Below are 13,747 nucleotides of genomic sequence, written 5' to 3'. Positions count from 1 at the left end.
ACTATTTTAGGAACTTCAAATTATCATAGCGTAGTAGCGCCTTACTGATCATAATCATGCATTCAGATCTGACGAATTTTGAAACGTTCAATTCCGACCATGCTTGTTTGGATCTAGTTTTATGACGCGGTGCTGAGTTCCGCTGAAAGGACTATTCTTGGTCATGGAACGTGATGATGTTAAGTCCCATCCTTAATTTGAGTCTACCTTGAGTACCACCTTCTCTAGAATCATATGTTGATGCACCTGTGCCAATGTTTTGAAACCTTCCTTACGCAAATATGGTGCAGGTACTCCTTGGTCCATTGGTGAAAATGTCCATATTCTACTCTGCTTACTGTATGAGAATTTTGAAAAGAATTGTGAGCATTAACTTGGTGAGCACAAACTCGGGAAAGTGAGGAAACACGTTATTCATATAAGAAATTCCAGTTATAAATTGAAATAATAAATGTTTTTGATTGTAACAGTATTTACGGCCAGACTTAATATAGGTATGTGTTGTTTCAGGACTTTGAGGAGCGCAGTAAGCTGGACAGCGAGCATCCATCCTACTGGTCTACTTTCAGCTACAACTCTAAGGATCTCGTATGCTATGCTCTCGGAGGTTTGTTAAATTATTGATAACTAGCTGACCTGGCAAACGTTGTTTTGCCATATAAATTATATATGTAAACCTTCCTTGAGCTTCAACGAATCTATTGCAAAAGATTTCATTGAGATCGGTCGAATAGTTTAGGAGTTATTAGGGAACATACAAACATACATTCTCTTATATATATATAGATAGCCTATGTGTTATTTTGATGTGAGGGCCATATTATTTTAAAGTTTCATCAAAATCCATTCAGTAGTTTTTGCGTTAAAGAAGTTCAAACATACATCCAGACATACAAACTTTCACATTTATAATATTAGTAGGATGTTAGGTTGGTTAATATTTATGTCTCAAATCGACTATTATCAAAATATAAAGACCAGAAGTAAGAAATAGATATGCTGTTCCAACTTTCAGACTTCATAAAAGTAGTCAGTCATGTATCGGGAATTGTATACAAGTATATAATAAACTCCCACATCCTGTTACTTAATTTCCGTTATATAAATTTAATTTTAATGAAGAAAGCGTATTATAAAGTTCAGGAATATACAGATGATAAAAATGTATGGATACTTTGAGAACTGTAAAGGGAGGATAAAACTTGCTGAGTTTCTTGTCCGTTCGTCTCAGAACAAGACCTCCAAATTTTTCAAGAGACTACCTCTTGAAAAATATTACTTTCATAAGCGTACAAATTGTACCTAAATGAATAAAGAAATTTCATTATATAAACAGAAAAATAAATTTAGAAAGGATCTATTGTCTAGAAACTGCTTTTGAGGCGCCATTTTATCAACATGGCGGCGCGAGCGACAGAGAAACGAGGTGGCAAAGTTGCAATTTGTAAAGAGCACATCAAAACCCATGTTAAATGAGCCAGGAGCAATGAAGTTTGCTTGTATAGGGCATGAACTTCCTTGAAAACCTTTTTGTAAAGGAACGCTGCACATCCATTTGGTGAGGGTCATATTTAAGTTAGTGGAGTGTGGTGCGACAATGGAATGATGAATTCTGATTCAGGTGTTGCAATAGAGATGTGGTCATTAACCATCTCCTCATCCGCGTGCTTGTGAATTGTCATATTTTAAAAAATCGAGAAATTTAAACTTTTTTATGACAATAAGGGACGAGACGAGCAGGATTCTTGAAAAACCCAAAAATTCTATATAAGATGTTAAGTCTCATTTGCCCAATAATTTCACTAGCTATGGCGCCCTCCAGACTGAAACACAATAATGCTTACACATTACTGTTTCTAGCAATCTTCAAAAGGACATCGCAATAAAGTATAGAACTTGTGTTGCAGTGGGTTCGTCGGTGGTGAACCCCTCGGACTTGCGGTTCTTGTACGAGAGCCACGAGGACTTCTCGGCGCTGCCAACATTCTTCATCCTGCCCGGCATGTCCATGGAGTCGCCTGTCGTCGCTGACTCCATGCCGCCCGGAAAGCACGCCGACTTCACAAACGTAAGTTGTCTTATCATCACCAATAGATTGCGTTACAATCACGACTTACGGACACAACTTTCAGCTGTCCGTTCTTTATTAGAGCAGACTACGACTACTAATGACCGTTTGGAAATTGGATGATAATGGTAACGACATGACACTGGCACATTGCACGGAAAACTAACAGTGGGCCGTCTCCATAGACCAAGTATAGTAACTAGACTAATTGATAGCTTCCGTCTCACTCACACGAGAAAAAGAAAGTCTTATGTAAAGAAATGAGATAGAGTGATTAGATTTTTTACACCCGGTATGCTAAACTAACTTGACAGCGCTGCACAGATATTTTGTTTACTTTTATTTGCGTCTATAAAAATAAGCTATTATTGTTGTGAAACGTGTAAAATATCCACTATTTATTCAACATCAGTGACAATTTTAAGTAGAATCGAAGGAAATATGGTGCGATGCTGTGTTTTATTATGTACCTATATATATAGGATATTATCTGTCTCATGTTGGCAACGCCAAACCGATGTCTAGTTACTATACTTGGTCTATGGCCGTCTCCTTGGATGTTTGACAAATTATGTTCCTAAGCGATAAATTTATTACACAAAATCACATGTCGAAATGCAATCTCTCACAGACGGTGACACTGGTATATTGTTTGATCGATTGTGGCAGCCCTGGACAAGTTGCATCTGCTTCATATTATATAATTTATATTACTTAAGCATTCATAGCAATATACATTATCGAATTAACCACACAGCAAGAGTAGCAATTGCTACAGGCCCCGGGCATTTCAAAGAACCCAAGGGCAATAATTTGCTACTGCGCTTGCTTAATCCGGTACTGAAGATATATATTGTATTTATGCCTTGAATCCCGCATTGTATCGTCCACCGAGTTCGCCACGACATGGTTCTCGGTGGCGATATTAGTGATAGCAACGATACAGTGACAACGAAACCGTTCGTAACAAAATGTATGACATTATATAGACATTTGTAGTACAGTTTTGCACACATCGATTCTAATCCAGATTGTTGGACAGTTTAGTTCCTTACCACTTTTGGTTATCGGCACCAGTCACGCCCTCCTTCTGCAATTGTTCCTGCACCTAAATCGAGTGGCAAAAAGTTAACCGTTGTGCCAAGCTGTTGCCGCGGCTTGTCACCTATTATAGCATCCCACGTATCGGTCTGCCTACAATCTCTATGGAAGAGAATGCAAAAGAATGACAAAGACTTCAAAGCGACCAGTAAAGACACGTCACCATGGCAACTCAAATTCTAAATTCGAAAATTTTCGGGGCCCTTCACAATGTTTGCTTAAAGTTTCATAGTTTATCTCCCTCTCTATTTCAACACCGAAAGACTAGGTAAGAGTAGAAAATGTGCATATACTGATGGGAGTGTTTAACCAAATGTTGTGAGTTTTTTTTGGGTGTAATTACCGATAAGATTTGTCTTTTAATTCTACACGAGTGTTCCCCAGCGGATGTTCACTCGCCAAATTCTGACACGAGACTGATTTTATGACTATTTTTTATTCAATTGAATGAGCCGCAAACCGCTATTCTATTTTATAGCCTCGGTGCATGAATTGGTGATTGGTCGGTTCTTGTGACGTATTACCCCCAGAAAAGATACGTAACAATGGCGATGAGACCAAATTGTTCATTGAACAATGTAAACATGTTATTTTGTGTTTTATTATTTCTAAATTGTGTATGTTCCTAATTGTTACAACACATTGTTTTTGTAAAGTTTAAGACAACCTTCAGTCTCTTATTGGTATATTATTGCATAAAATTTCAATAGTATTGTAATATTTTTCTTTTCAGATATTGCACGGCGAACAGTATTTAGAAATTGTGAATGAGTTCCCGGGAACTGAAGGTGAATTCAAAACAAGGACCTATGTCGTCGATGTGTTGGACAAGGCATCGGGTGCCATCGCCATTGTTAACAGTTGGTGTTAAAGTCATAATATTAAAATAAAAAACGTGTGCGTATCGGGACGGACGGAAGTGGAAACGTAAACTAATCTTAGTTCAACTATTTAATATTTTTATATTTAATTTGAGAAAACCTTTTGTTATTACTTAAATTTGATGTATGTTAATATTATGATATTGTAAGGAAAGTTTATTTATTAGTAAAATCTTTTATTGATAATAGAATATATTTTATTATTAGTTACAATTCTTGAATATGTAAATTAGAATTTTGTGAATGTCAATTCTAAATAATACTTTTATACAATAATAAACTTTAAATTAAATCTTAGGCTGAAGACCGACCGTTTATACTTCACTATGTTTTTAATTTATTTAATATGTATTTTTGTTCAGGCGAGATATTCCAAGACCGTCAATTGGTACTCCGGACACAGCAGCACATCTTCATCGTGGGTCAGGGCGGGTTTAACGGGCCGCGGGACTCCAAGAACGCAGTTCCCGTTCAGCCGGTCCCCAAGCGGGCACCTGATGCTGTTGTGGAACAACGGACGGCCGAGGACCAAGCTGCTCTCTACAGGTACAATCATCATCATTAGTTCAGCCGAAAGACGTCCACAGCCCTCATCCAAAGATCTCCACGACGATTGGTCCTGCTCTGTCCCAATCCAACGTATTCCCGCGATCTTGGCCAGATCATTGGTCCATCATGTTGGGCCCTACCGACACTACGTCTTCCGGTACGTGGTCGCAAAGGCCATCTGTCCGTCGAACAATGTGCCCTGCGCAACGCCACTTCAGTTTCGCAATCATTTGGGCTATGTCTGTGACTTTGGTTCTCCTACGGATCTCCTTATTTCTGATTCGATCTCGCAGGGTAACTCCGAGCATAGCCCTCTACCAGCAGGTACATAATACATTCATATACTTACTTTAAGTAGAGGTACGGAATTAAAGCAGTAAATAAAATATGAATAAAACAACTTATAATTTTATTCCTAAATGCCGCTAGCAGCGAAATTTTTCTGATATACATCGTCACACAAGGAGAAGCGTTGTCCGGGTAATAGTAATGGGATTAATGGGTGAGGTTGTTGCTATAACATCGAAATAATGAAAATTCCGTAAATATATGAAATATAATCTGCGCAAGTTTATATACCTACATTTTTTAGAGAAGAATAGGACAAACCAGCGCAGGAGTGAACTGATTTCAAGTAATCACCGCAACACACATTCTTATAACACTAGAGGAATCACAGGAGCGTTGCCGGCCTTTAAGGAAGGTGTACGCGGTTTTTTTGAAGGTTGTATCGTCCCGGTAACACCGGACAAGAAAGCTTATTCCACAGCTTTGCTGTACGTCGAAGGAAGTTCCTTTAAAACCACACTGTAGAGGACCGTCACACATCCAGATGGCTGGATGTCTTTAGAATGGAACAGTCTAGTATAGATAATGAATATCGCAGGTTGTCCGGAGATCTGAACCCTCTGCACATCGACCCCAACGTGGCCACAGCCAGCGGACATCCCAAGCCCATCCTGCACGGTCTCGGGTCTCTGGGCTTCGCAGTCCGACACGTGCTTGCCAAGTGAGTGATGTTACATATAAAGTCAAATAAACTTTATTCAATCAGACTTAAACTGTAAGTGCTTTTGAATTGTCACTACAAATGCTTCTTTTAAATTGCTAAATCTACCATATGCTCGGAAAAAGTAGAGCTCGAGATCAGAACATACATGAAACTCAACGGCCACTTTTTTCAATTAATAGAGAATTGTTTAATGGCTGTAATATACAAAAGAAATTAGTTTGTAAGGTGCTGCATCCAATATGATGAATCATATTCAAAGTTAAAAGCGCTTTAAATATCAAATATTTCATAAATAGTAGGTAATAAATAATAAACTTTATAAATATAAATCATCCTATTTTTTTTTGTTGAGTTAGACTAACCCATCCAAATAAAGCATGTTCTGGATAATCTCTTTTTATCTGTTACGGCATCTACATAATTCATAGTTAATTTTTCATTTTGTGGCATTAATTTCATAAAAAAAGGTAAGTTAAGATGGATGACAAAAAAATCTACATATCTACCAATCTACATTATAACCCTATTTGACTTTTATACAATATATTTAATTTTATTATATTAGCTAAGTATCCATAAGTTTTTCGTGAAATTGATTACAAAAGACAAGTAACGTTTATAAAACTCGAGCAAATGAAGCTATGAGCAAATAAGCTTGGTTGAAAAAGTAGGTATGCTAAAAATCTTTTGCGTTTTAAAAAGAATGCTTTACCTATTTGCTTATAATTATTTCAGGCTGCACCTGTTATAATTTGCAAAGTGAAAACTTTTGACAGCGATGGAAGCCTTCTCACTTTAGTTGAGGATATAAGTATATACCATACAGCCTCATTATATAGAAAATGAATGAATCAATCACTTTTAAAACTGAAATATCTTTATTGTATCTAATGACTGATTCATTATTTAAATTAAAATATGTATATTGATATATAATATTGCATTAATTACAGAAATAGACATGTTAACCTCAAAATTTACAAGTCATAACAATTCCTTAAACCAATTAAGTACAGGTATGACGATGCTTATAGTTAAGTATTCTGTAGGCCTATTAAGAAATCCTTAGGTGACTATAGGAGTGAACATTTTAATGCTATAGTCGCTATTAATATTCCTTAAACAGTAATTTTTAGTGCTTTTTATTTTTACTAGATATGCAGGCAATGAGCCATCAAATGTAAAGGCTATAAAGGCTCGCTTCGCCAAGCCCGTACTACCTGGACAGACATTGGTGACCGAGATATGGCTGGAAGGAAAACGGGCACATTTCCAGACCAAAGTCAAGGAGAGTAACAATGTTGTTATTGCTGGTGAGATTTCATATTATATTGCTCTGTTAGAGATAGGCGAATGTAGCAAAAATACAAACAACTGAATCAAAATTTGTGTTATTGAATGTTCAATTTAGTAGTTTCTGTCCAAGATTATTCGAATAACAATCAAAAATGTGTTGTGTTCGCACTCCCCACTATGCAGTTTAAACAGTATTTTTCAACGCAAGTTTTTTTTTTTTTATGGAATAGGAGGACAAACGAGCGTACGGGTCACCTGTTGTTAAGTGATCACCGCCGCCCATACTCTCTTGCAACACCAGAGGAATTACAGGAGCGTTGCCGGCCTTTAAGGAAGGTGTACGCGCTTTTTTTGAAGGTACCCATGTCGTATCGTCCCGGAAACACCACACAAGGAAGTTCATTCCACAGCTTTGTAGTACGTGGAAGAAAGCTCATTGTTAACCGCACTGTGGAGGACCGCCACACATCCAGATGGTGAGGATGATATCCTAACTTGTGGCGTGTCGTGCGAAGGTGGAATTCGGCGGCAGGAATTAGGTAAAACAGCTCTTCGAAACACTTCCCGTGATAAATGCGGTAGAAGACACACAATGAAGCGACGTCTCTACGCAACGCCAAGTGATCCAGCCGTTCACAGAGTACTGGGTCCCCGACAATTCGCGCTGCTCTGCGTTGCACGCGGTCAAATGGATCGAGCTGATACTGGGGTGCGCCAGACCAGAGATGACAGCAATACTCCATGTGTGGCCGGACCTGCGCTTTATACAGCGCTAGAATGTGGGCCGGCTTGAAGTATTGCCGTGCTCTATTAATGACGCCCAGTTTCTTTGAAGCCAATTTGGCTTTGCCCTCCAGATGGCCACGGAATTGGCAATCGCTCGAGATTTCGAGACCCAGTATTCCGATACTAGGCGAGGCTTTTAGGTAGTTGTCGAAGAGCGGTGATGCGACAAATGGGGTTTTTTTTGTGGTAAACGCGCAAACTTGAGTCTTCTGGGGGTTAAATTGGACAAGGTTCAATTTACCCCATTCCGCGACCTTCTCAAGAGAGGACTCGATAGAAGACACAAGTTTCTCCCGGCACTGGTCGACGATTTCCCGAGAGAGACGTGCATGGCCCGTGTATACGGCATCACCAGTGCTGTCATCTGCATAGCAATGAATGTTGGAGGTGTCCAACATATCATTGATATGCAGAAGAAACAGCGTAGGAGATAGCACACAGCCTTGGGGCACTCCAGCATTCACGGTTCGAGCAATGTCCGTCGACAACGACCTGTATGCTGCGCCCAGTGAGGAAGCTGGAGGTCCACTTGCACAAGCTCTCGGGAAGCCCAAATGATGGAAGTTTAGAGAGGAGCGCCTTATGCCATACACGATCAAAGGCCTTCGCTATATCCAGGCTAACTGCCAGGCCTTCCCCCTTGCTTTCAATAGCCGCAGCCCATCTATGTGTTAGGTATACCAGAAGATCACCTGCCGACCGACCATGGCGAAACCCGTATTGTCGGTCGTTGATCAACTGGTGACCCTCTAGGTATACCAAGAGCTGACGGCTAATTATGCTCTCCATGATTTTGGAGAGCAGGGAGGTAATAGCAATAGGCCTGTAGTTTGCCGGATCCGAACTGTCTCCTTTTTTTTGGATCGGATGGACAAGGGCTGACTTCCATGAGTCAGGGACTACGCCTTTGGAATAAGAGTGCCGGAATAAACGCGTTAGCACCGGCGTCAACTCAGGGGCACACGTTCTAAGCACGATTGGAGAAATGCCATCCGGCCCGCTCGACTTCCTGACGTCCAACGAAAACAGAACTCGCCTAACAGTTTTCTGTCTGAACTGTACTTCAGGCATAGAGCTCTGACACCGCGGGATGGTCGGCGGTGTTTTTCCGTTGTCGTCAAGAGTCGAGTTGGCGAAAAGAGCGCACAGGAGATCGGCTTTCTCTTTTGCCGTATGGGCCAGGGTGTCATTCCTCATGTGCAACGGCGGCATGGACGGCTGGCTGAAGTTACCAAGAGCAGCTTTCGACAACGACCAGAACTTGCGTGTTCCGGTCGGGTAACTGGAAAGCTGCTCGCCGATTTTGACGACGTGTTTTGACTTTGCACGGGCGATTTGCCGCTTAAAAAATCTGGAAGCACGGTTGTATTTCCTGTTTAGAACTATGCAGTTCGGATCCTTTGTGCCCAGCGCCGCAACCCAAGTTCGATACGCCTGTTTTTTTCAGTCAGATGCTGCTTTAACTGACGCATCGAACCAGGGCTGTGATCTGCCACCGATCGGTACTACAGAGCTTGGTATAAAAATATCCATGCCCTGTAGTATCACATCGGCTACTGCAACGGCGCAGGCACTAGGATCATCCGAAGGGAAACAAACCCTGCTCCAAGGGTAGGATGCAAAAAAGGAACGCATCCTATCCCAATCTGATGACTTGTAGTGCCAAACGCGGCGGGTCGCTGGTGGTCTGCGACGTGGGCGTCGTATAGGCACTACACTCCTGACCAGGCAATGGTCGGACGTTCCGAGAGGGGCGTCGACAATGACCTGGTAACCATCGGGATGTGTAGTCAGCAGAAGATCTAATATGGACGGCATGTGGCTATCCACATCCGAGAGCTGCGTTGGCGACTCAACCAATTGGGACAGATCGTACGCCAATGCAAAATTATGCACAGATCGCCCTGCGTAGTCTGTGGTACGTGATCCAAGCCATTCGGCATTGTGCCCGTTGAAATCACCCAAGACTACGATTTCAGCGGAGGGGATCTGTGCAAGCACGTCGTCAATTGCCGCTTGAACGCAGCCCATGAGATGATCGGTTTCTGCGTTACCACTATGGGACCTGTAAACACATGCATAGATGCGGACGCGGTCCTCTAAATCTACGCGGAGCCAGAGAGTGGACAGGTCCCTACCCTCAAAATTGCCGAGACGGCGACAGCAGATATCCTCCCTAACGTACACACATACCCCGGCATGAGGCAAAAAATTGTGCTCAATTTTGTACCCGGGGTACGTTAAATATGACGTATCGCTTGGTCGAGATATCTGCGTCTCCGTAAGGAAACACAAAGCCGGCTTCGCCGTCTCAAGGTGGTGGTGGACGGCGTTTAAGTTGGAGTGAATTCCCCTGATATTGCAAAAGTCCACGTTGAGTGTGGAGCGGGGTGCCGTGGTGTTACTGTCTCGTTTGTACTTGGTCATGCGCGGTACTTTGCCCTCCCCAGAATACGAAGGGCAGCCCGAGCTAGAGTGCTCGGGGAGGGATTCTCCGACTCTGGTAGAGCCGGTACCCTCCTGGGGTACTATCTCTTTAGGGACCGCTTTCATAATCTTTGTTGGGGATGGGGGGGGGGGGGGGGAATGGCCTCCGGTTCTCGACACTAACCTATGCGAAACATAGCGGCACTAGGCCGCTACTTCACGCCGGTATTCTGTGCGAGTGTGGTAATTAACCCGGACGAGTCTGGCCCGATTGTGCTGACGTCAAAAGACGGCTGCGTGCCTCTCCCACTTCTAAATCGTAAGCCCGCTGCGACATCTGTAGTAGTAGTAGTGTATCATTAGTACCTACTTAAAATTGACACGGTAATGTCACTGCCGCCCCGCGCACGCCGTTAGTCGATAACAATCGATGTTATTAGTTTTAGTAATTATCACCCATTGCACCTCTGTCTGTGAATAACATTTACATGTACAGAATTTGGCCGAAACATGCGATTTTATTTTAACCACACATATAATTCTGAAATATGGCCCTAGTGAAATATACCCATAAAACACGTTTGAGACAATATTGATTAAATTGAGAGTTAAATTAAAAGACAATATGAAACGGTGGTACCGAATACCCGACCCATGGTGAACTATAACCATCAATATGTATACACATATCCCAGATGAACATTTGTTTATCTTTTATATAAAATTCTTGTGTTAAACCAATTTGTATGAAATTTTGTGTGCATATCGGATTGGTCTGAGAATCGGACAAAATCTATATTTCATACCCCTAAATATATATCCACATTTCCCCAATAGGGTAGCAAGATGGCAATCACATATAATAATTATTGTAGTACAATAAATTTTATGTGCAATATATTTGGTAGGTCTGAGAATCGGTCATTATCTATTTTTTATACCCCAAAAATTTTTTTTTATTACTTTATATTACATTTGCTGGGACAGCTAGTGAAAGTATAATAAACATACTACAGTATGTTATGGTTTAGTGCAAATTGGATGTATTTCATATCTTTTATAGCATTTTAAATATTTTAGGTGCTTATGTTGACTTGAAGAATGTTGTGAAAGAAGGGAATGCAACAGCAGGTCAGGCTCAAACACAATCATCAGCTGGCGCTTTGAAGAGTGATTCATTGTTTGCTAAGATTCAGGATGGTATCAAGGCAAACCCCGATAAGGCTAAGAGTGTTGGGGCAGTTTACCTCTACAATATCACTAGCAATGGGAAGACAGTGAAAAAATGGAGTAAGCTTATTTTTATTCTTTTAGTTAACTTTCAAAAAACACATCATCATCAGCTGGAAGATTCACTGCTGGACAAAGGCCTCCCCGAAAGATCTCCATCAGTATATCTATATACTGTATATCTTCCCCTCTATTTTTTTTTCATCCAACCTCTTCATATTTTACTATCTCCCATGGGTCTTATCACTCATCAGGCAGTACATATTACATAGATGTTAGATACCGCTCAGTCAGTGTATCCCTGGCTGAAGCGTTATATTTAGAATATATGAAGATATAGCTTGTACAATATACAAAGTGATAGTTTGTATGAAGTGGTTAATGCAAAGGAATGAAGCAAACAAAGTTAATGATGAATATTTTTAATTTTAACATATCCCGGGTCGTACAGGAAATGCTGAATGATAACTGATGCATCTCACACAAATTAAGGCACAACAACTAGACAACTATTTTATATACATATCACTCAGCTGATTTATTGAGCATTGAGAATCAATAGTTATGACATAATTCAGATCTACTTTAGGAGCAATTATTTACTATCGTACAGTGGCGTAGCATGTCTTGGCGAGGCCCCATATAAAAATTTGCTTGGGGGTCTTGTGAAGGGTAAATATTTCTCACAAAAGAAAAAAAAAAGGTTGCATTAAATTAAATGAAATATTTATTCATCATAATTATTATCTGTCACTTTTTATAAATTTTTACAAACAATTCAAATTAAATATACAATCTCCTTGCCTCTTTTTCAGCATGCAGCAAAAGTTTTTATGAATTTTTGCTTACGCACGTCAAAGGCCCCGTTTAATTGATTCGACAGATACGGCGGTAGCTACGCCCCTGCTATCGTAACACAAACATAAACTTTTCAATATAACTCACCTCCCGATTGCATCTACAGAATTTCCTATTCAGTCTGTATTAAAAATTGTGTCAGACACATTTGTTTTAACTTTGACTTCAACTCACCAGCATTCATAATTTAAAACTAGCTTTGTGCCAGAATTTGGCAGGTCAACACCTACTGAGGATGCCTAGAACACAATAGTGTTCAATATTTTATACATTTTTAGAATATGTATAAATAATACATAATTATTATAAAACTACATTAATCAGAAGTACCATAGTTACACTAGCTTAGACTTCTATCCCTGGTAAAGGTCACTAACCACTATTTATTTTATAATTATGATGATAAAAATGAAAACACATTTGTTTTATTTTTAGCTTTGGATTTGAAGTCATCATTGAGTGTGTATGAAGGAGAGCCAAAGAATGGTAAAGCAGACACCACATTAACAGTATCTGATGATGATATGATGGATATAGCTGCTGGCACTTTAGGGCCACAAGTAGCATACCTGAAAGGAAAGCTAAAAATCTCTGGAAACATAATGCTCGCACAAAAGCTGGGACCATTACTGAAGAGTGACGCGAAATTGTAAATTTAAGAGAAACAATTTAATTTAAACTTGGGATTATAGTTATGTACCTAATGTATATTTTGCCAGTGTTAAAATGTTATAAATAATGATATTCCAATTTTATATAATGTTGAATTCAAATCATTCCAACTAGGTGGTGGAATAAATATATTTATTTACTGTTTTTTATAATAATGTTTTTATTTTACTCCCACACACAAGTTCGGTTTCTCTGACTTCATATTCCCAAGCACTTTTCATTTGAGGTTGAGAACCTAAATCTACAAACTTGGTGGCTTGAACTTCAGGTAAACCTTTGGTTTTTACTGCTACACCAAGAATGCAACAGTAATTCCCTGCAAAACCAATTAAGTATGCACTATTAAAGTTTAAATATCTCATGGTTAGGTATTTTATTATATATTATTTAGAATAATGATGGTATAGTCAGTGTTTATTTATCATGATGGAATCGTTTTTGTCAATAGGTTATAAAAAAACTACACAATATAATACTAGATTGACAAATAACACTTCTACTTAAAAATGACCAATATATGCATAAACTAGAGTTTAACCTTTGTTTAATGATTTTGTATCAATTACACCGTGAGCAGATTCACATTTAACAATTTTAGCTCTGCCGGATGAATCTGAAATTATTAAAATATCATTTCCCACAGTCTGCTCAATAGTTCCTTGTAGCCAGACATCAAGAGGTGGAGGCTTATTCAAGAGATCTTTTATAAGATACTTTTTAGGATTAATCGCCATTGCTTAGCTGCTCAGCGCTGATTCAATTCCAAACATAACTCAAAACTAGTTTATAAGTATTACAATATGTTATAAAATAAATACTAAATGAATGGTGTACACAAAATCAAAATAAACATTTGTTATTTTTAAG

At 39.6% G+C, this 13,747-nt stretch overlaps 1 protein-coding gene and 2 long non-coding RNA genes across 4 annotated transcripts in view; 1 reads left to right on the top strand and 2 right to left on the bottom strand.

Moving 5' to 3' along the window:
- LOC126971929 (peroxisomal multifunctional enzyme type 2-like) overlaps positions 1-13,035 on the top strand; it is a 27,647-nt gene extending 14,612 nt beyond the window's left edge. The window contains exons 7-14 of the mRNA XM_050818440.1: positions 511-607; positions 1,908-2,068; positions 3,903-4,029; positions 4,413-4,596; positions 5,486-5,608; positions 6,767-6,924; positions 11,201-11,410; positions 12,644-13,035. Coding sequence (XP_050674397.1) covers positions 511-607; positions 1,908-2,068; positions 3,903-4,029; positions 4,413-4,596; positions 5,486-5,608; positions 6,767-6,924; positions 11,201-11,410; positions 12,644-12,861 — 1,278 coding nt within the window. The 3' untranslated portion in view covers positions 12,862-13,035. The remainder of the gene's footprint in view (positions 1-510; positions 608-1,907; positions 2,069-3,902; positions 4,030-4,412; positions 4,597-5,485; positions 5,609-6,766; positions 6,925-11,200; positions 11,411-12,643) is intronic.
- LOC126971976 (uncharacterized) overlaps positions 1-13,747 on the bottom strand; it is a 500,026-nt gene that overhangs the window by 38,096 nt on the left and 448,183 nt on the right. The gene's annotated exons all lie outside the window — the stretch shown is intronic.
- LOC126971969 (uncharacterized) lies at positions 12,060-13,747 on the bottom strand. The gene is made up of 2 exons (XR_007731012.1): positions 13,419-13,747; positions 12,060-13,196 (listed from the first exon to the last, which is right to left on the bottom strand). It is a non-coding gene; the product is annotated as an uncharacterized LOC126971969 (long non-coding RNA).

This window comes from Leptidea sinapis, chromosome 25 (genome assembly GCF_905404315.1).
Source record: "Leptidea sinapis chromosome 25, ilLepSina1.1, whole genome shotgun sequence".
NCBI lineage: Eukaryota > Metazoa > Arthropoda > Insecta > Lepidoptera > Pieridae > Leptidea > Leptidea sinapis.
Note: the sequence above shows the minus strand (reverse complement) of the source record. Positions and strands in the feature narration are given on the sequence as shown.